General features: G+C 34.3%; 2 protein-coding genes across 2 annotated transcripts in view; one reads left to right on the top strand and one right to left on the bottom strand.

The window, feature by feature from the left end:
• The window catches only part of LOC118736160 (DEP domain-containing protein DDB_G0279099-like), a 34,680-nt gene extending 16,627 nt beyond the window's left edge, over positions 1–18,053 (bottom strand). The window contains exons 1-3 of the mRNA XM_036466259.1: positions 17,874–18,053; positions 9,054–9,210; positions 1,108–1,663 (exon numbers count right to left, since the gene is read on the bottom strand). Of these exons, the coding sequence (XP_036322152.1) occupies positions 1,108–1,467 (360 nt within the window). The 5' untranslated portion in view covers positions 1,468–1,663; positions 9,054–9,210; positions 17,874–18,053. The remainder of the gene's footprint in view (positions 1–1,107; positions 1,664–9,053; positions 9,211–17,873) is intronic.
• A 1,572-nt stretch (positions 18,054–19,625) lies between these two features.
• On the top strand, positions 19,626–21,658 carry LOC118736169 (ubiquitin-like protein 4A). Its single transcript, XM_036466267.1, has 4 exons — positions 19,626–19,706; positions 20,577–20,674; positions 20,729–20,926; positions 21,400–21,658. Exons 2-4 carry the CDS (start codon positions 20,627–20,629, stop codon positions 21,544–21,546), a joined length of 393 nt encoding a protein of 130 aa, XP_036322160.1. The 5' UTR covers positions 19,626–19,706; positions 20,577–20,626; the 3' UTR covers positions 21,547–21,658.
• Positions 21,659–24,187: the final 2,529 nt, after the last annotated feature.

The raw sequence follows: 24,187 nt of genomic DNA, 5'->3' as shown, positions 1-24,187 counted from the left end.
TTCAACTTGTAAATTGTAAAGTTTTAAGCGAATCCAATCGATTTTGATTTTTTTGTTTGCCATATTGGGTCCGCAATTTTGAATTTCTCTAATTTGACTTCAGATTCGTAATCAGTAGGCTTGGGAAGCTTTTGAAGCGAAAGAGCCAGCTCTTTTTATTGAACTAGTTCATTAGTTCGCGAACTAAAGTTTCCTGTGGTAACACTCCCATAAAAATGGAAATGAATTTTACAACACAAATGAGTTCTCGTTTTTGGTTGTTGTTCCATATTTTACATCGTTTATTCCATTTGCTATTAAAAAGTAAGTACTTGAGTTGGCTTTTTGGGATTTGTTGTAATACCAAAATGAAGCGCTATAGTTCAATAAGGTGAACGAACTCAGTCACAGAAGAGCTAGTTCATTGAGCATAGAAGTGAACTAATCTTTAAAGTGAACTAAAAAATCCAGCTCTAGTAATCAGCGACGCCGAGATCTCCCCGAGTAACGAACTCTTAAGTGAATCCGCTACATTTTTAAAAAATCTTAACCATTTTGAGTTTAAAAAAATATACTTCAGATTCGTAATCAGCGACTTCGAAAACTATAGTATAAGTCTTGATCTATCTTTCTGTCATCATTTGCAGAAATTAATAAGTATATTCGCTTCTTCGCGAAAAGAGTGTCTTTAAGAGCTGCAGTATCTAAAGACGCCATTTTGAAATTTTTAATTCGCCCCGTTTTAATTGAAAGCGTTGCATATTAATTTTCATTGATTGGAATTTTGGGCGAGCTCTGGGCCGGTTGACGTGAATCGTGCCATATGTATGTATGTAAAAACAAAAAAAGTAGTTATGAATGTTCTTTTCATTTAACCGTAATGTCATGCAAAATCTATATTTTACGGTTTCTCACCGTCCATTCGCTTTTCGTTGGTCTCGATTGTGCTTAAAGGTGTATGTATTGTATGTACATATACATACATACATACATACATATACACATATACATATATACATATACGTAGATATAAATCGTTAGTATTGATACATTTGTACTATGTCACTGTTTTAATGAGTTCAATTCAACTCGTTGACTCGCACTCCTATTGAATATTTAAAAACTCACCTCGCCGCTATTTGGTGTCGCCGCTGCAGATGCCGCCGCTGACAATGGTGAACTGGCTGTTGGCGATGAGGTGGGCGCAGATGTGCCAGCACTGCCGCTGCCCCCCGTTACAACAATCGGTATCGCCGCCGCTGAAAGAGGCGTTGCTGACGAGGAAGATGTTGCTATATTATTACTGTTATTCTCTTTGATACCGTTAGTTGTCACTGTTGTTGTATTATTATTGTTATTATTATTATTGGCAGCAGCGTCTGTCGGACTAAGCTTAATGCCCGATGCGGACGTCGCTGTTCCACCAACACCACTTGTTGCTGACGGCGTCGTCACTACTGCTGCTACCGCTTTAGCCGTGCTATCCATAATACGTCGTCCCAGCTAGGCCAGCTACTGCTGCTAATCACGATATGTTCTTTTACGGGTATCGTGACGGAGATGAAGCTTTCGGAGACAAAGATACTTAGTATTAGATGTGTGGAAATTGGTGACGGTGACGGTGACGGTGACGGTGACGGCGACGATGATGACGACGGCAACGACAACGGCGATTATAACAATGCTGTTGTTGGCATTAAAAACTTATACAACAATTGGCAAAATAGTAACACGGGACAACAGCAACAGCAGCAACAACACGCACAACACTATAAACTTTTAGTACATAGACGAGAATGCATGGATGTATGTATGTATGTATTTATGCTAACTTGGAATTGAGAGTGCAATGCAGCCAGTTGCAGCTGAAAACCAACTGGGCAATACAGATCACAACTCGACTATTGGTGTAGATTCCTGAATGCCTGAACGAATATGGGAGGACGGGAACACTTTGTCGTAGATATAACGATACAAAACTATCCGGCACGATAACAAATTGCGGCATTAACCGTTAACCGAGTATACGAAAGCCACGATAAGGAATGAGCAAAAATTGTAAAATTGCAAAATATAAACAAAACAAGCAACCCATCTCGCATCTAGCGCGTAAACTGGGCAAACAGGTGCGACCGACGAGACCGTGGATTCTTGGCCACTGTCGCAGCGAGTAGCGAAGTCTTGTTCACAACCCGCCGGTGGTTAGTCTGAAATTAATCGTCGGTGCGGATGCACAGTAAGGCATATCCCTGCAGAAAAAAATTATCAATTGATTAAAATAACCAACTTCTAGTTAGCTTTCTTGCGGGATCTCGACAAATAACTAACTTTTAATTAGCTGTGACAAAACTGAGTTTAAGTAAGAGGTAAAGTCATGTAGGAGTCATGCAGACGTTATCGGGAGTTTGTTTTCTTTACGAGTTTCTATTTAAATATCCTCATACAAAAATTACTTTCAATACACTTTTTGTCTGCACTTCGCAGATTCTTTTTCGTATTCAGGCCAAATAAAATAAAGGTCGAAATTTTATATTATCATTTTGATGTTATATCTGATCGAATTCAAATGTGAGACCACCTACAAAAGAACACTATATAAATAAATGAGCAAATATGTAATGTTAAATAAAATAAGTAAAAAAAATAAAAAATTTAAAAATCATTTTTTTAATTGATAGTTTATGTCCAAAAGTAGTTAGATACAAGTTAGTTGACATCTCATGCAGAGGAAATCAGTTCTCACTATTTTGGGACCATCGCCATTCAAAAGTAGTTAGTTGCGGCCAAAGGAAATAGTTATTAATAAAAATCCACTTGTCGACTGCTAGTTAGTTAATAGTTAGCTACAAACTAAGTAGTCCCATTTCCTGCAGGGACGTTTGTGCATGTACACACACATACATATTTATGTATACCCTGCAGAAAATCTGACTAACTCAGAACTATCGTAGAACTATGTAGACCTTTTGCCGACAGTGCTAACTCTAGCTCAAGTCCAGTGCATTACTTTGCAACTAACTTTGAACCGGTTCCGTTTTGGACAGTTGTATAGTTATAAGAAAACGTTTTTTAAGATTAAATGTTTGGATATTTTTTTAGTTTTTTATTTTCTTTTACAGATTCAATTTTTTCATAAAAAAACTAGTAAGAAAGTCTGTTACTTATTTTCAAGGGATTGTTTTTAGTATCAATTTTGGGTAAATTAGCGTCCTTAAATTTCGAAATATTGAAGTTTCGAGCATTTCTGAACTTTACTTTTATATGAAAAGCGGCAGTAATTTTAGTCCGATTTCAATAATTTTCAACGTTTTGCTTTTATGTGGAAAGCACAATAACCATACCGAGTTTGGTACAAATTGGTATTGGTTTTACCATAAATGTATTTCTTGGTAAAGAATTGTTGCAAACATCAATTTTGAACAAATTAGCTTTTATATTTACTGATTTACCGAGTATTTCGTATTTCTCTAAATTACCGTTATGTGGGATGTGGGCGTGGTTATTGTCCGATTTTAAAAATTGTCGGCCATTTGGTATGTTGTACCAAGGTCAACAACTGCGCCAAGTTTGGAAGAAATTTGTGCAGCAGCTACCAAGGCATACACACGTAACCATAAGTGGGCGTGGCCACGCCCATTTACCAAAAATGTATAATATTCTTATGTTTCGCCTAAAAATTATTCTAAATATCAATTTTGAGTGAATAATCTTCAGTAGTTACTAAAATATCGCAGTTTTCGTATATCTGGAAATTACCGTTATATGGGAGGTAGGCGTGGTTATAGTCCGATTTTGCTCATTTTCAATACCATCTGTCCTACGCCCGAAAGAAGTGGACATACCAATTTTCGTTAAGATATCTAAATTTTTACTCGAGTTACCGTGTGCACAGACGGACGGACGGACGGACAGACAGTCACTGCTTAGTCGATTTCTCTTTTCATTCGTTTGACATCTATTGCAGGCAATTCGATAGTTTGACAGCCATATTTTCATTTGAAAGAAAGCGTGCTGGTGGTAACATCGATGAAATTTGTATATTAAATCAAAATAAAAATCTGTTCCCTATTGGATTATTTATGATTACGTTTTAGGAAATTATTCAGCAAGTTTTTTAAAGATTGAAATGTTTTTAAACACCGAAATTGAGAGAGTGTTGTCTGGTGGCGTCATGCGACAAATGCTTATTTCAAGACATCAAAGTGCCCACACACAAAAACTTGCAATCATATCGTCAAAATGACAGTTGGTGTTTGCCATCGGTGTTTGCCTGTGCAGTTCTGCGGTAACCTCGAATGCAGTCCACAAATAAGTTTTTATTCTTATATTAGATACAAAGTAGGTACCCAGCAAAACTACAACAATCGTGGGAAAAAAATTTCACAAAAGTTTTTATCAAACGACGAGAGTGAGAGTGAGAGGAAATCACATTAATTGGTGAGAGTAACAGATGATGCTAATATTTTGCCTGTGATCATAATAAAAATGACTACATCGATGTGCTAACGAATAACGCCACATTCTGTCATAATTGTTGGTCTTAAATCCCATCAATTGTCTGGTACTGTTCTTGCTGGGTATGTAAATACATACATACTGTATGTATGCATGTGTGTATGAGTAATTTTTATGCACAAGTGTGCATATGTATATACATATGTATGTGTGTGTACACATGTGGCGGATGTTATTGCCTCTTTGATTTTGTGTTCTTATGGATATCTTCATACATAGGTATGCACATGCATATGTGCATATACAAAATTTACAAGTACCCCTGTCGGAACAAAGTAGACAGTCTCAAAAATTAACCAACTGAATAAGTAGTTGGAAACAAACTATCTATTTGGATACGTATTCAGGCAATTAGTTTGAAGTCAAATGTATTGCACATACATACAAACATAGTTGAAATCATATTCAAAGTGGGGCCTATTAATAATGCCAGTTGCTTACAAGAAAAAAAGAAAGAATTTCGATTACTCTTCTATATATGCACTATGTACATATGTAGGTACTTAGTTAATAAAACAGTTACTATTAAATTGCTTTTAAAGTAGTTGATTTTCTGATTGATAACTGCACACATGGTAAGTGTAGGCATTCAACTCTCTTTTCAATACATCGTATGTATGTACATAATTACATATACCTACATACATACATATGTATGTATTTCACGAGACATGTACATATGTACATATGTATGTGTTTACCTAAGCAGTGTAATGCCAATTTAGTCGATAAACGTTTTAGCATATCAATCAATAGAAACCGACTAGTCCATTAATTGGTATGAGCTAATGCGGAAGCCTAGCATACCCGGCCATTTTTAATTTTGTAGCATCATCGTCAGCAAACATAAGATAGAGTTTCTTCATAAACGACTTTATGCAACTGCCATGATTAAATATATGCATGCTACATACATATATTGATGCTTTGACTGCACTGTTTGTTTACGAATAGTTTTTTTTTTTTGTAATATATATTTATGTACTTAAAATGGATGCTTTAAAGCTAAAAATCGTATTTTTGAGATCGAAAAATACAGAAATAGAAGTAATGCGCAGCTTGCAACCCGACTGCTACTGATTGCAGTATTTAATGCGTTCGCGAAAACCAGTTGCTAGTCGATAAAAATATTATCGAAAACGAACTAGTTTAGCTGCTGCAGTATTTATTCTGGTTTTCCACTAGTAGCTTTCACTGCAGGGTTAAATACCCATATTTATTACTTCTCGAATGTTGTTACTTAGTTCGTCTTCTACTTTGCTTTGCTTTTAAATACTTACAATTTGTTGTTTACTATTATTTTTAATTCTGCGCTAAAGCTACTAAATGTAGAAGAACCTAAAGAATAAGCAAATGAGCAGAGTAAAATTTAGTTTATGGATGAATGTGAATGAATACATGTGTACGCACATACATATATGTATATGTATATATTTATGCATGCACATGTGTTTGTGCTTTGTCTTAGCATTCCACTATTCCTAAGAAACATACATCCATATATACATACATACATATGTACTTTAGAGACTAGTATTAGCTTAAGTAGTACATACACATAAGATAACATAGTACATTTGAGAGAGAATGTTCGTCGAAATTTTTGGCTCTGTGATTTGTCAGACGATTCGAATTAAAAAAAAAATTGTTTAACAAAAATACATAAAAAGTGAAATTATATTTTTTACATGGATGGATAAAATAAACATTTTCATAATTCTACATGTTCAACCAAATTGAAGAACTATTCTTTTGCTTGAAATATGGACACCAGAAGTATTACTTTCCCGCTGGGTGGTGCCGGGGTTTAATTTTGCAATACTCTGACTAAGTACATTGTAAAATAGGGGGAAGGCAATTATAACTGGCCATCAATTAAGTAAAACATATTGAATTGATTGAATTCCACCTTGTTTAAAGCTGTCGTTACTTCATAAACTTTTGATCTCAAGAAATATTGTTCTTTATTATGGTGTAATAATAACAAGGGGTTGTCAGTGACTTAACCTCACTTTTTCGGCAGGTCTATTCCGGTCACGCATTTTAAATTAGTAAAAAAGGTACTAATTATTTACTACTTTTTAACCGGTGGTGCGTACTTTTTCAAATTAAATGTAGAAAAATGTATAATTACAGGCTTATAAGCCTGAATATATGTTTGTTTCGGCAGCTCCACACAGCTTAGACATATATTGTAACTTTATAAAAGTAAAAGCCGTAAAATAAGGCAATTTCCTAAAGGACTGCAAATGATTTTTTAAATAGATTAAATTACATAAATATCGATTATGTAAGCGAATTCCTAATTTAACCATCCAGCCACTCTTTTCTAGTGTATCAGTAGTTCATTTGGCTCAATATTATGACAATGCAGCAAAAGTTATTTAATATAAAAAATCGCCTTTCCATACGATTTTTGGGTACGTTTTTTTTCCATTGATAACCATGATATCTTTTATTTTTTTACTTTTTGAGGACAAAAATTATACAAATCCAGCAATTTTAAATATTAATATTGTTCTGAAAACACAAAGTTCTTTAAAAATCGCGATAAAACGAATTACTAAAATGAAGTATTTTAGATACTATTTCCCAACGAATAGTAGTATAAAAATTAAGATCGGCTGCCCTGAAAATAAGCATGCCGATCTTGTCAAAATCACAACAAACACGTCGCTACTGACAACACCTTGTTATTATTCCACCATGGTTCTTTATTTCTGTAGTTTGCTTTTGCCGTAAATTTTGTTGAAAAAATATACCATATATAAAATAAATCGAGAAACAAAGGAACATTTTTTCTTTGAGCTGCAAACTGATTTAAAAATTGTTATAGAAAAAAATTTCTTTTTCATTTCTTGAGCGTTTTTCTTGTGAATTATTGGTTTTTCTAGAGAGCTGGATAGGTTATTTTGAAACAAAAATGTTTTTCAAAAAATTCAAAAACGATTGTTTCAAACAATTTCATTATGCCAAGTTATTTAAAAATGGTTTCTGACAGACTTCACAGTATGTATATAAATAAGGATTTACAAAAAGAAGACTAAAACAAAAAATTGTTTACAACTTCTCTATGTACTGCACTAAGTGCGAATACTTCTTTCCCGTCATACAATGGAATGCATAAGTAATCCATGCCTTAGACGTCACCACTGTTATGTTGATTGGCCAATTCTTTTCTTCTTCTTTTGCTGCTTTCGTTTTTGTGTCTGCTAATGCTTAAAGCAACAGTGTAACAGCAGTCATTGCAGCTCTCTATTGAACATCATTCTGATGGCTTTTTCAAGTGACTCTATCCGGTTCTTTTCAATTTTATGACGAGTTTCGTTTCTGCTTCACGCATTACAGCTTCGCATATCTTTTATTTCATAATGCGCTCAAATGTACATATGTATTTGTCGTATTGGTCCCAACGCGCAGTGTTACAATCTCAATAGTGGCCTACATGAATTCATTCATAGACATTGATATTTATGTATTTGTATGTCGCTACCCTGCAGGGAAACCGCGGACTAGTGAATCAAATTTCTAGTTTCGTACTAGGTCTTTATCGCCAAAAAGGAACTAGTCCGATATGAACTAAATCCCCACCAGTCCAAAATCGGTGAAAAGTGGTACTTTTAAAAAACTAATTTATTTCAGTTTTTTCACTAGAAATCGATATCTAAAGTGACGAATTTAGAAATGGTTCGGAACTATAGAAAAAGGGATGCAGAACGAACTAGATCTTATTTGTCGAATTTAGAACTAATTCGGAACTATCGAATAAGGGATGCAGCGGGGGGCTTGTTTACTTTACATAGATATGTGTTCGGCGGCTTTTTCGTTCAAATACGCTTCTATACTGCGCTTCGCAGATGCTTTTTCATAGCTTGGTAATATAAAAGTAAAATTTGTGTTAACATTTCAACATCTTGGGACCGTCTGGAATCTAAGAAATAACAACGAGCAACTCTGCAAACTCAGCTACAGCTAAAGGTATGTAAACGTACATTTCTTACAATCATTCGAATAAATTTAATTTCAAATTGAAAACACATTTCCAAAATAACTTAAAACCGCACACACGGAAGAACCAAAAAGATTGAAAAATCATGATACTTTTTTCTTTCGTCTGTCGAACCAGTACTGGGTCTAAATGTACTAGAAGCGCCCCAGTTCAGAACTAGAGATTTTCCCCACAGGGTATGTATTTGCTAGCGATTTAAATGATCATGGTATTCATATTCTATTAATTTAATGCAAATCAAAGCAGATAAAAAAATGTTTCACACATTCTTGGCGAAATATGTACCTATGTTTATACCAATAAGGCAAGAGAAACATTTTTAAATCATAAAAAGAGAACATATATATCTACATACTTTGTACATATATATGTATGTACATATAACTGTAACGGCTATTTGCTTTTTACCGCTTTCGAACGCGTTTTTTTGTTCACTAGCATACTTAGATACTTAAAAATCTAAGGGAATTTTTCAAATCATTGTGCAGACGACTGTGTTGTTATTGCTATTGCTGCGTTTTATGGGTTTGTTTTTGGTTAAGTCTATTACATCACACATTTACATTCACATTCGCATTCGCATTCCGTTTTAGTACATTGTTTTTTTACTGGTGTCTTTTTTTATTTTTAATAGGGCATTCGCATTCGCTGAGTTTGAATGAAATTTATTTAATATTTGACATTTTGATGTAGATGTGCGGTTATTTCTGCAAAGAAGATGAGAAAGAAAGAGAAAAATTAGGACATTTATTTGAAAATAATATCAAAGTTTGTAAGTTAAAATGTCAGCAACACTTAAAACTAAAATGCAAAGGTTAATAAACGGCTTTGGGGAGTCGTGCAAATGTAGTAGAGTGGCGGTCAAAAATGGATGAATGGTGTTTAGATTTTAATATTTACAATATTTTTCAAACTAAAATTTTTTGATATTTTTTTTATAAAAATATGGGTCATATTTTAACATTAACGCATTGATTTTTAATAACTTTTTTACGACGGCTTTTTCGGTTTTTTCATACAAAAAGCAAAATTCTTTCAATTTTTTTTCGCAAAAAGTCTTGCACATATTCGTCCACAAAAAAATTCATGTTTATATGGAAAAAAGTGCAAAACGTTGTCAACAAAAAAAAAAAAAATATTAAAAATCATGGCGATTTTTTAGCCGCTCAAAACTTGCACTTATTTTACTAGAATTTCATAAGCTTGTTAACTGCATACCCAAAAAATTTCTAAAAATTCTGGTTGAAAAGCTCGAAATTTAGATAAAAATTTTTGAAATTTTTCTAAGTTCTGTATAAAGTTTGAAAGTGTGATTTATATAGTTTTTGTTAAAGCGTGACGCATATTTTTATAAAAAAATATCAAAAATATTTTAGCTAGAAAAACATTGTAAATATTAAAAACGAAACACCATTCACCGATTTTCGACCACCACTGTATGCATGTATGTACATGCAATCAAGAAATTTATGTAAATGTGTCATTTAGGGAAATGCTAAGATTGACATGAGGAAGAATCGGTTTTTCAAACATTCCTGTAAATTATTTTCGATAATTCGTCCATACACGTAGAAAAACGAATAGAACTAAGTACATATAACATAAATACATAGTATGTAATATTAAAAATTAAACATAGCAAAGAGCAATAAGCAATATTATAGAAAAGCATACATAAGTATTCTGTCGCCTGAAATGCAAAAAGACGTAACAACATCGCAACTGAAATGGAAAAAGTCGTAACCAATATTTGTTTTTTTTTTTATTAAGTGGTGTGGGGAGTTGTAATTTGATAAAATCCATCATATACCTAATCAATGTGGATTTTGAATTTTTTATTAGTTATGACTTTTTGCATTTCAGCGATGATGCTTGTTACGTCTTTTTGCATTTGAGCTGACGATTTGTAGGAATCACGGAATTAAAATTTTTTGCCGATTTGGGCAGCGAATTAAATAAAATTTAATACGTCTAAAACTGTCAAAATGGCGTATGAGCAGCTTACGTTTTTGCTACATACATTTGCATGCAATAAATTTGGCCTAAAGCTAAGAAAGTTAGATTGGCTTGTGAACTGTACTCAGCTGCCAAAAACCCGACAGGGTCCTACCACATTTACCTATGGAGAACCGCGTCAAACTCAAATATATAGCTTGTTTATACGCGGGATCCCGCGCAATTTTTTCGGGATCAGAAATGAGGGATTACACATGCGGGATGGGCGAGATTTGCAGGACTATACATTTTTTATCATTTTATAGCCCAGTAGATAATTTCAGGAGTTGAAAGCCCTTCCGAAAGGTCTTCCTGAGAGTCAAGAGCCCTTCCACTCTCCATTCCTTTCACCTTTCTCTTTTGTATGGACTGTCATCAATTGAAGGGCTTCTTCTTTCGCTACCCATGGAAGGACTTCCAGAAGGGCTTTTATAGAACGTACTTCAGAAGGCCTTTTGGAGAAGTTCATTGTGTTTAGCAAGGTGTTTCGAAGTTAGAAGAAAATCCTGACATGATGGAGCAAAACGGACGTCAGATTCGTGTTCAGCAACCCCAAAAACACATCGATTTTGTTTTGTGGTCCTGCGTAATTGATTAAAATTTGAAAACTAGCTTAAACTTTGTTCACTTACCGATTTATGAACACATTATAAAAGTGTAGAACAGTCCGTTCCTATCGATAACTAATTAGTGCGCCAGCAGAACATTTGATTTTTTTAAAGCTTCCTTTCAGATGATCAATTTTGAATACTCATAACTCTGATTCTATTAGAGGCACACATTCAGGTGTAATTTTCAAGAGTATGTTATACATATAAAATATATTACTTTAACGTCATTTTCAAACATCAAACGGTAAAACAGTTAAGAGGAAGTCCTGTTCTTAGTTCTTAGTTAAATATGAATAATCCAGAATCACTGATGGTATAGCTAGTTTTGGGATTACAGCGAGCGGGTATTGTTTCAGATCGGCTAAAACACAACGGTAACTCTTATAATGATATACACTTATGTCTCTTTTTATGCGGATTTGAATTTATGCGGTTTTTCAAACCATTATTTCGCAGTAGCGATTTTGCTTTTTTGAGAGTTTTTATTACTTTTTTCAGTGTGTAAAAGACAATGCTTCTGATAAATAATTTGTCTTTGTATTCTTATATAATAATAATAATAGATTGGCGCTTACACATATGTAAGTGGAGCTCCTCCTCCGATTTGTGGCGTGCGCCTTGATGTTGTCACACAAAGCGGAGGGACCTACAGTTTTACGCCGACTCCGAACGGCGATTGTATTTTTACGAGAAGCTGTTTTTCATGGCAGAAATACACTCGGAGGTTTGGCATTGCCTGCCGAGGGGCGACCGCTGTTATGAAAAACCTTTTTTTGAAAAATTTTTTTTTAATGTATTCTTACATAATTCATGTATTTATTGTGGTATTTTTATTTATTTTTTTGTTAAAACACAGATACAATTTTATTTATTTCATTAATGTTCGGTTTTACATGGAATAAGACTTAAGTGTTGAAGTGAAGAAATAAATAGTTTTTTTTTTGCTCAATAATGCCTCACTGGATTTTTTTATGCGGCTCTTTAGAATTTTTTACATGGAGTATCTGAATTTATGCGGTTTTTGAAAATGCTGGAACGCATCCCCTGTTTTTGTATGAAAGTAAAGAACTTTTGTATGCGGCTTTCTGAGGAACGCATGTACCGCATAAAAAGAGACCTAAGTGTATTTTCTTCTGAAAAATACCCAACAGATATAGCGATTTTGACCATATACCCACGAAACAATGCATAATCACCAAAATCAAAAGTTCCTGATTGTGCAATAAAATAAGGTCGAATTTGAAAGATAAAACTTTAAAGACTTTATCGTTCCTTCGATAATATTATCAAAAAAGTCAACCTAATTAAAAGTAAATACGCAGATTTTCTAAATCAAATCGGCTTTTACACATCAATTTTGAATATAACTGATAACGTAGAGGAAATAATATGATTTTTTTCAGTTCTCCTTTTTTGATGACTTAGATCCCGCCGCAAGCTTGCGGAAATGCGATTTTTATGCGGGTTTGGATTTCCTAATATGTACATAAAGCGTTTTGCGCTATTTTTGAATTGGCTACCGCAAAAGATCTTATTAGGCGCCGCGAAGCAAGCGGGCATTTGCTAGTATAACCTAAAACTACCCGGCCTCACTAGCGGACTCATAGAGGTGCTGGTATCAGACTGCAATAAAAATTGGATTCAAACCAATAAAATTCTGCTAATTTTCAATTTTAGTCAATATTTTGAGTTTAAACTCTCGTTGCTAGTACCTACTGGAAAAAATGCTAAAGAAACTTAATTAGCATACCCTTGCTAATGCTCAGATATTGTTTGCAAATTGTTTTTAAGGTAAGTACATACATATTTCATATTTACGATCTTAATTACCACTTAACAATTTTTATTGAACTTGGCCGGTTTTAATTAAAATTTTTATGGAAAACATGCTTTAATTTTTTAAAAAATATGGTATGTACTACCTTGACACCATACACCTAGTCAATAGAATTGAGACTATGCCATTAATTGTAGCTTTTAGCTTTAAAATTTGTTGTGGAAAGAAAAAAAATTGTAGCTCTCGTTTTTTAAGAAAAAATGTTTCTTACATATTTTATTAAAAAAAAAAAAAATTTTGTAAGCTGCACGCAACAATCTGAATTCATTAAATTTAAAAACTCACAACTGCCTCCACCGCGATTTGAACTTGCAACCAACGTTGGATGAGTCCGAGGTCTTCTCGCTGAGCTACTTTCGTATTGTACGAGAAGTGCAAATTCGGACGCTTACACCGCAAGTTTCAACTGTCCCGCTCTGCATTCTCTTTGCACTAGGTCAGAGATAGTTCTAAGATATGTAGCTCGGAACTAGTGCTTTGTCAGACTGTCTCTAAATTTTACTGCAGGGCTCTTATGCATTCATAAGGTATAGGCTTTCGATGCTTCCTCCTGGTACGAAAAAACGCATGCTTGTTTCGTTGGTGCGTGGTAAACATTGATCCCTTATGGATTGACAGGCAGCTAAAATTAAAGATTGCATCTTTTTCCTAAATTTATTATAATCAGTAATTAAAAATGCTTGTAAACCATCCAACGTGTGTCAAGTAATTGTTTTGGGCATTTGGACGATCAATAGCTATCACACCATGTTGTCATGTGTCAATTCTGTCGACAATGGTGCATGGTGTCATGTTAGCACTACATACTAAATTTTGTTCGAAAAAGGGTCAGCACAGTTTTTTCCAGAAAAACGATAGCTACAAATTTTTTCTTTCCACAACAAATTTACAACAAAAAAGCTACAATTAATGCCGTTGTAACCTTTTCAATATCTCAATTCTGTCGTCAATGGTGCATGGTGTCAAGTTAGCACTACATACCATTTTTTCTTAAAAAACGAGAGCTACAAATTTTTTCTTTCCACAACAAATTTACAACAAAAACACTACAATTAATGCCGTAGTTAACTTTTCCAATTTCGAAAAGTGTAGTGCTATCTTGACACAAGTCAGCAAATTCCTAATAAAACAATATATTTTGTATTTAAATAGGTTTTGGTAATAGGTTGCCACCTGTTTGAAAAGTGGAATTTATTTTACTTATAAGATACATAAATGTAATATCGAAATATTAGTGTCAAACAAAAGAGGTTTAAGAAAACTATAGGCTAATAATTAGTCTGTTCCAATAGCAGTCCGGTTTACAGGATTTAGTCAGAACTTACAGGAAGTCGTTCCTATTGACATAAAACCTGTAAGTGGGAACACATTAGAGAGAGTAACTGAGCAACTGTTCCTAGTCAGAAGTTACAGGATTTTGTCCGGAGTTTTTTCCTGTAAGTTCATGAAAAGTGTCAAACGATCAGCTGATTTACATGTGCAAACAAAAACAGAAAGCGGTGAAAGCAAAGAACATTATATTTGTTAAAAAATGGAAGTAAACAACGAAATATTTGAATATGTATAGATTTTAATAATTATTTAGTGATATTTCAGCCAAATCAGTGTAGTACCAAGACATGTAAACAAACCGTCTGACGTTTTTACAGGAAATAGTGCTTTTTGCGTTCCTATGCACTTCTGCATCTGTTCTCCTTTTACTCTCATTTGAGAGCGTAAAATTGTAGTTTGAGAGTTCCACAGGTTTTACTCCGAAGTTCAAAGGAACAGACTAAATATTCTAATTAGAGTTGTTTGTTTTGTGAAGGTCATCACATCTGCACCGTTATTTCGAATTTCCAAAATGAGAAGTCAAATTACAGAACTGGGATTCTATATATGTAGATGTGCACAGGTTTTATTTTTTGAAGTTACAGGGAGATTTGAAATTTGATGAAATAAAAACCGACACCATGCGAGACCTGAGTCTGAGTCACTGAGAAATGGTTTATATTAACCATTACGAATATTTTTACAGGTTTTTGAATAATGTTTCACCTGTTTAAATAATTTAATTAAAAGTTGGCGTTTTGACGCCATGCGGATTCACTAGTATTTTTATATTCCCCTTCACTTTACACTTTACTCGATGAGTTATAACTTTCTTTATGACTTTAGTACTAACCGATTAATCACAATTCATTAAATAAAAACAACTTCAAAATCACGCGTCTGACTTTGGTTGCATATGCAAATTAAATGGCGGAGTTCAGCTGTCAAACTCCAAAATATGCAAAAGAATCAGAGACAAAAGATAAGATATAACCCAGTAAGCATTAAAAATATAAACCTTTCCAAGGCAAATATTTATTTAATCTTTAATTTAATTTAATTTATTAAATTTACTAAATAATAAACATCACTGGGGCGGCAGCCCCATGTTTACCTCACAGAAAGGGAATTCTAATTACCTCATCCTTTCCCAAGGGGCGGAAGCCCCAGTTGGTGCACACCAAAAGGGGAATTCTAATTGGTAATTATTATAATCCTAAAGCGCAGAAAGGTGTTCTCTGCGAAAGGTGTTCAGCCCCCCTTCTTTCGCCTGATAACAACCTTGGGATAATTTCTTTTGGCCCCTATTATGAGTTGCATTCGATTTTCGATCTTCGCTGGCTATCGAAGATCGAAAGTGAAATTCGTATTATGAGCTTTGCAAGCGTGTCGAAATGTTCGTTGAGTACCGAACTTTCTGCCGAACAGGATTTTGCTTTCGTTGGTGTAGCGAAATGTTGGAAAATTTTAAAAATGTATGATTTTGCATTTGTTTTCTTACTTTTTGGCGGCTAGACACTAATTTTATTATATATATAATAATTGTTCTTACGTCGTGAATAGTAAACACAAGCTCGAAAGTCTGGTTTTACATATAGAAGAAAATTCCTATACGCTGTTGGCACGATCTCTGAAAACAAAATCATGGAGCTGTTTATAGTTGTAATATATTTTAAATAGATTTGGATCACAAAATTTCTTAAATATATTGTATGTCAAAATATATTCGAAAGACTGCACTTAAACTCTCACATTTCTGCTCCTGGCCAGTTTTTTAAGCCCTCATCCTCTGACGAATCGTTCAACCAGAACTCCGTTGTGCTAATTAAATTTTTTTTACCAAGCTTTTATAAACTCGCTTTTTTGTTTCATTTTAATTTGCACAAATTTACATATGTATGTATGTATGTACATATGTATAAGCACACTATTTAGTTTGCTCGATCTGTAAACAAAGCTTCTCAGCGGTGAAAAATATACTATTTTGAACAACCTAACTAAACATTTCCCAAAATAAATTTCAAATTTACTTAAAAACGTCAAGCAGTGAAACATAATTTCTTTATTTTTCCTTACAAACGATCATTTTTATTGGTTTGTCTCAAAAAAGAAATCCTCCAATAATTAATTCCCAGGGAGTAGCATTTTCTCGAAAGTTTGGGAGGGAATTTGAATTTTGAAAATGCTGTTTGACACCTCAACTCCGCCATTTAATACAAAAAATCATCAGGGAATTTTTATTAATGATAAGAGGAAGGGGAAAGAGAGAAACACCCAGGCAAGGTGTTTTAAACAAGGTGTGTGTGTTGAATACATTTTGCTCCCAGGGAGTTTTCTGTTCAGAATCGGCCTGATAGAAAGGACGGTTTTCGATCGTGTACACCAAGGCGCATCAATTACAGGTGATAGCGATAGAAGCTATGCTTCTTCTTATGAGCACGCTTGTGTCAAATTATCGTCTGTTTTGCTTTATTTACATCTCCGCGTATACATACACATATACGTCTATATATACCCTGCAAACAAATGCTCCCGAAATCTTTAAAAGTGTCGGAAATTTGCTACGATTCTTTTAGAAATCTTTAAAGAAAAACATATGAAGTGGTTGACAAGAACTAGTAAAGAAATTTCTGTACGATTTCTTAAAGTAAATTATAAAAATAATTGTGAAACCTTTCACAATTCTATGAAATCCTGGTATGCAGGGTATACATATACACACGAATATGAATAGATAAAAAAGATGGTGATGACACAAGGAGTTCATACCAACGGTAAATGTTGTTTTTGTACGATTGCTACAACCTGTAGTTGTTGAATCATGGTGTACACGCAGAGCGGCCGAACACAAACGCCAAAAGCCGATGCATACAAAACAGAAAAGGTGGAGAAAACAAAATAGAAGGAAATGCAAGGCAAAACGACGAGAAGGGGCAATCAAGAAAAGACTTAGCAAATATGTAGCCAACAAGCAATTTATTAGTGATATATGCATGAATAGGGAAAATTATACGCACCAGCAGTTGAAAGAGTCTGTTAAATCTTTCTTTGCCGCGATTAATATTTGAAAACATTAAAATTTTATATTTTTTTAATCAAGTACACAATAGAATATTTGTGGAGCAAAGTAAATACCCAATACAAGTTTATAAATTACAATCGGTACTCAGCGCTGAGAGGAATTCTTAGCAGATTAGGGTTGTCACAATTTCTTTGCGTTTTTGCTATTTGCTTGTGTTAACGCTGTTGTTGTTGCTGTCGCCGCGAATTGCACACACATACACACATACACACACACACACTTAACGCGGCCGTTTTGCACCGCGATTATGTATTATTTTTAATTAAGCCTTCACTCCATTGGTAAAATTACAATAATTTTCTTTATTTTTGGCACTTGGTGCTATGTACTTTTGCACACACGTGAAATAAAATTAGCACGGCATCGTTTAAATATGCACTTTATTACTTTTCTATATTGGAAATTCCACTAAAAGATAAAACCGAATAATCACGACACGAAAGGGAAGTGGCAGGTGGAGAAAATAATTTTCACCAAATACCATTATTTATATTCAATTATATGCGTTTAGCTAACATATTTTTGACCACCTACTTGAGCACAATTTACTGCGTAACTCAACAAGTTTTTGGTTAGAATAATTAAAAAGGAAAAAAATTACTTGCGAAATATAAAAATTACACACGCGACGTTGCAATTAAAATGAGAGAGCCAAATAACGACTGAATAGCTGAAGAAACGAAGACTGCGGCAGGCCGCCCGATGATGATGACGATAAAAAGAAAAAGGAAAAGGCAACGACATTGAAGATTGTGAATTAAAAATGAAAAAAGAAATCTCACCAGTGGCAACCCAGATCTGCTGAATAAATCATACAATAAATTGTTTAGACTGTGTTTATACACGGAAACTTTTGTTGACGCGATTTTTCACATTCCCTTTTGGTGTTGCTCGTTTCATTTACACACGGCGATTTGTGTGTATGCAATTGTTGTTGTCAGCTGTGAACAGCGGTTCAATTTATACAGACGAACGAGAGTACAAAGCGTGTTGCCCGAGCACGAGCAACTCGATGGCCCTCTCCTTTCCTCGTCACGCCCTCTCCAACAAAGTTGCGGCAACAAAAATCGCCGTGTGTAAATGAGCACTTAAATGTCTAATTGCCCTATTTTCATGAAATGACTAAAAGCGCGTTTCCACGCCACCCAAAATGAGCAATTTCGACACTATTTTCAATTTCAGCTGAAATTGCGACACGATTCTGAATATGGCCATACAAAAAACTGCCACCTGAAATGGCGTATGAATCTCAGTTTTATACGATGTTCGCATGAGGCGATTTTCCAGGCAATATTAGATGCGATTAGTTGAATCAAAAGTTGGCTGCCCCAATTTCATTGGAAGCAATTAGTTGAAAGGCTGTTCACACCAGCCGATTGTTGCTTTCAACCAAAGAACGTGAATCTATAAGAAGAGACAACACGTTATAATTGTTAACCTCAGCATCGTGCCTTCTCTTTTCATCCAATCAAAAAACGTATTTGGGCAAAAGAGAAAGCGCGCTCCTGATGTTAACACTCGCTACAATTATAACGTGTTTTCTCCTCTTATAGATTTACGTTCTTTGTTTCAACTAAAAGTTGCCTTTAAAATCGCCTCATGCGAACACCGTATTAGCGAATTGACTCAACTTCGCGAATACAGCGATTTTTATTATACATTTTGATTCATTAAAAATTTATGATATAAAATGAAGTGCTTTGTGCAAGTTTGTTGTTGTTGTTGTTGTAGCAGCATACAAGTTCCACAAAGGGTTTTTGGGGAGTATTGCTGGAGTGGAGTGGAGCAAGTTTGTGTGTTGGCTTGGTTTGCCAAGAGGCGTAAATTTGCGTGAAATTGGGTGCACTTTTTTGGTCAGAGCTTTGGCATTGAAAAATCGAACTGTGCTTATGCCACGTGGTTGCAAAACACTTTCTATCACGAAAACCATATTTTATGAACAACTTTAGCTCATTTTTATTCAGTTGCGCTTATTATATTTTATGTTAAATGCCAATATAATCGCACTCAACCACCGCGCCTTTTTCGTTTTCTTTGTTTGTTTTCATTCTCAGACAGATGTCAAAAACGCTCAGAAATATACTTTCTTCTAAAAGTTTTTTGATTCGATTCGCGCGTTTGGGCACAGCAACCCAAAATCGTTGTACAAATTCATAAACAGTACCCCTAAACTTAATTAGCTGACCACAAGTGTATATATTATGACGAAGGTTTAATGTATCGAATCGGTATCGGGTACCAAGAAGAAAGTATTGGGTACCGAAATTTTCTTCAAGTGTTGGGTACCGACAATTCAGCAAATCACTACTATCAGATGTTTATAGTGTTTTGTTTCATTTTGCTTTATTCTGATTCGTATAAAATTTACATATCATCATGATTCAATAATACAAGGTTCGATAAGGTCGGTGTTATGCAGAAATTTTGTTTGGCAAACTGCGTGCAATTGTTGTTGCAGCAAACTCGGAGAGAGCGAGTTTGGCGACTCTCACAGCAAACTAATTTTGTTTGGTCAAACTGCAGCAAATTCGGTGTTGTCATATACAAAAATTTTAAATTTTGCGCGTTATGTACATCTGAAATTCTCATTTCGTGTTGGCAATAGCCATGAAAACCATAATGAACGTGCAACCCTGTGCCAAACTCGACATAACCACCTCCGAGCAAACTAAGCAGCCGCCATTTAATTTGGCAAACAAAAGTTTGTCTGCATAACACCGACCTAAATTGACAGTTGTCTCTCTCGCACCGCTCCCTTAGCAAAGGCACCGTGTTGCTTCTTTGCAAATTTACATGGAAACAGTGTAGCTTTGGTGTGAAATAAAAGTATAAGCTTTTGTGCAATATGTTTATTTGTATATGCATATGAAGCATATTTAACTGATGAAAACATAAGCATTGGGTGTTTATATCAATCTCATAGTAGTCTTATTTTAATTTTGAGTCATTTTGCAGTTTTTAAACAGCTAAATAGCATATAAATTACGTAATTCACGTAGATATATAAATATTACGTTCAACATTTCGTTTAAAATGCCAGATTTCCTGCAAATACTTTAGAATTTACAAAAGGAATTTCACTACTAATTGCCTACTTTGCGTACTTTTCTACTACCATTTTCGCAACAAAGGATTGCATTCTTGCCCTTTCTCTCTCCTTCGCAAATGCAACCTTTTGTAAGGGAGTGTCAAACCGCAGCTGTCAATAATTATCTAACCTTGTATTATTGAATCATGCATAGCATTTAATTCCAAAGGGATACAGAAATAAAAGAATAACTAAAGTCATGCAAATAACAATAAAAGTTTTAAAAGGGCAGGATTTCACATTGGAGGTGTGTTAAATATTTCGGCAATGTTCTCAAATCATGTGTTTATGCTTCTTACAGGTGGAATCGGCAACTACAATTTTAGAAATAAAAAACGAAATTGAGAACAAACTACAGATTCCATTATCTGAACAAAAGTTGCTTCTCTTTGGCCGTACTTTAAATGATGAAAACACTGTCTCTTCCTATCCAAATATTCGTGATGGAAGCAAGTTGAATTTGGTAGTAATGCGACAACGAATCGAAGGATTAAGAGAGGTACACATCTGTGTTCTTATGGAATTGTAGCTTACGTCGCGAAGTTGGCTTTAGTATGATGCGGCATTCCCATTATTCTTTAAACCACAAGGATTTTTATTTTTATGAGACAATAAGAATATGAACTTGTGCTAGTATCGGAGTTATTTCTTGCACGTTTATTTGCCAAAGTTCTTTATCGGCTAGGTGCCAGAGAGTCATTCGCAATTGTATGCTGCGAATGCTGCATTCTACTAAAACCGGCCTTCGGCCTTATCACGAACTTCATGTGAACTAATATTCCCAAAAATTGTAAAGCATAACAAAACCAATTTTTCCAATTTGTTCTTGTTTTGCCTTTTAAACTATGGAAACGATTTATACACATGGAGTTAGCGAAAATGGTTATGTATTACACGGCCACTATAAAATATCTACAAGATTTATGTGGATCCATTCGTATATCTTAAACGGCAGTATTTTCTTTTTTGCAGGTAATACATCGTTCATTCCGTAAGTACTACAATGAACAGCAAACGGATAAACTGGTATCTGCATTCATGTCCGACTTCGAGGCGAATTTAAAACAAATGAGTTTGGATGATATAGACCGATTATCGGAGAATTTGATAATTGCATAAGAAATGAAACTTACAAGATAAGCAGGGAATGTCTGTACCTAAAATTATTGTTGATGCTTACCGATGTAAGCCTGTACAATGACAAAATCTGCAGGTAAAATCGTTCTCTCAATTCGTCGGCCATGATTTTTTTTTGAAGTTTGCCAACATTTTAAAATCATATAAAATTGAAAATAAAAAATTGAAATTGTTCGAAATTGTTGTTGCTTGAGATTGAAAATGAAAGTGTGTGTGTGAGTCTGTGAGTAAATTCAAAATTTAAATTGTTTGGAAACGTCAAGAATTTTAAAAGTGCCTCTCAGCGGTTCTACCTTACTATCAGGGCTATCACAGAATCCATCGTAGCTTCGATTTTCGTGAAATCTACGAAAGTGCTATCACAGAATCCGAATGGCTACGAACGTAAATTCGAAATTCGTAGAGAGCCTTCATTGAATCCGTTTGTAATGAAGATTCGTACAGATACTCTACGACGAGATTATGCTGTCGGAACAAAATTTAAAATCACTCAATCTTAAAAATAGTGGAAGAAAGCTGCATTATTTTTAATATTAAATATTTATTGTACTCCAAATTTGTTATAGTTTGATATAATTCCGTATATTTGTGTAAACGTAGACGTAAAATACCAATGCTATACATACATACATATGTACATACACGCATTCATCTGCTAGACGCTATTTAATGAATTAAAATCTTGCATTAATCGAGGAAACAATAGTTTAGCAACAATTTATTAGGAAATAAACCTAATTACTTTAATATCATAAAAATTAAATTTAAAAAAAAAAATCTATTTAAAATAATAAAATCTAAGCTAAAAATAAACTAAAAAAAAAAAAATATTTATTAAAAAAATTAACAAAAACTAAATAAAAAAGAAAAAAATCTCCACGGCCCCACGACTCGGACTCGAACTCAGCTCTCTCAATTGGTAGTCTAGTACTTTGCACACTCGGCCATTGCGCCTGATTGGCGAGCGTGAGCAAAATGACATACATAAATGTCTGTTGTTTCCTTTGCACTAACTGATTTCGAATCAGCATTCGAAGCTGGCAACGATATTTTCGAGTTCACTCGGATTCAGTGATAGCAATTTTTTCGTATTCGTAGCGGGCATTTGAATTCGTAGATTTTCTACGATGGATTCCGTGATAGCCCTGTATATTTTTATCATGGACTGACCTGCAGCCAGTTCGAAAACGCCTTTTTCAGAAAACTTCAAAAACGCCCTACTTCAGAATTTGTTTGAAGAACGCCCTATTTTAGGATTTAATTAACAAACATGATTTTTTTTTGGTTGAAGGTGTTTCACGTTTTTTCCATACAAAAGCATGTTCGACGATTTTCTTTTATATCAGCTGTTTTCGCTACCGCTCTAATTCTGTTTAAGTAGGCGAAATAGCCGTGCGAACGGTGAACGACAGCATCGCCCAATTCGGCGAAGTTTGCCGTTCGCCGGTATTGTATTTCAAGCATAAAGCATAACACCGACCTAAGCGAATTAACTGGGCGAAAAGGTTTTTGTTTTTGTAGCTGAAAGTCCTTTATGGGGACCAAATTTCCCCACAAGAAATTGGACGCATGGTTGCTTTTGTGTCCCAAAAGAATGAATATTAGAAAACATTAAAAAAAGTCTAAAGTAATACAACCATATTCAACTAAAAATAAGGTAATTCTCTAGTGTAGGGTAACAACCCCTAAAAAAGGTCCGGAAAAGTCGGGAGGGGTACCAAACGACGCGTTTCGGCCCCCCTATTAACAATCTGGAGGGGGAGGGTTAATATTATTAACCATTTAAAAGTTATAAACAAAAAACTTTTGTTAAATTTCGTTGTTTTCTATGAGCATTACCACGTCAAAAATGAACTAAATAACCAGTTTACACTTTTAAAACACTATTAGAACGTCTCCGGTTATTATTTTATGCAAACCAAATCATTTATTCACTTTTATTTTATATATTTCGTTAATAAAATAGAGTAAACAAACTTTGCGCCTGCCAAGATTATTATAACCTCAAGTCGCTGGTATTGCCACTTTATTTCACATTTCATTTGCGCTATTATACTCAGTTTACACTATACACTTCTTCTTCTTCTTTTTTGACTTTCACCTAAATAAGATATTCTAACCAGAATATAATAGCAAATTTCCCTATACCATGGCAGCGCTACTTTTATGGTTTACAGTTATTTTAGCTGTAATTAAAAGTAAGCGTCATGGAGTGCCAAAAGTGCGATTTTTTATTAAAAATTTTCATTATTTATCGAAGTATTGATTTTTATGAAAAAAGCGACGCAGGCGAAAATTTTTAATAAAAAATCGCGCGATTTTTTATTAAAAATTTTCATTATTTATATATATATTAAACGAAAAAAGATACCGAAAAGCATTGAACAGTGCACACACCTTATAAGGAAAAGTGAATTATTACGAAATACTAATACAGTGGCAGCACTATAGCTATTTTGGAATCTCGCGTTTCAGTTCGCAAAGATTGTCAACTTCTTTTTAATAACAAAATAATCTATCTTAGGTTGATGAAACTATCCCGTACTTTTCAATGTTACTCTCTCGCTCTGATCGAATTTTTATTATTTGACAGTTTTACTAGTTTTAGTCCGAGGAATACGGG

The sequence above is a fragment of the Rhagoletis pomonella genome, unplaced genomic scaffold, assembly GCF_013731165.1.
Source record: "Rhagoletis pomonella isolate Grant_MI unplaced genomic scaffold, Rhpom_1.0 Rhpom_scaffold_00001, whole genome shotgun sequence".
Taxonomy (NCBI): Eukaryota; Metazoa; Arthropoda; class Insecta; order Diptera; family Tephritidae; genus Rhagoletis; species Rhagoletis pomonella.
This window is presented reverse-complemented; position numbering and strand designations above follow the sequence as displayed.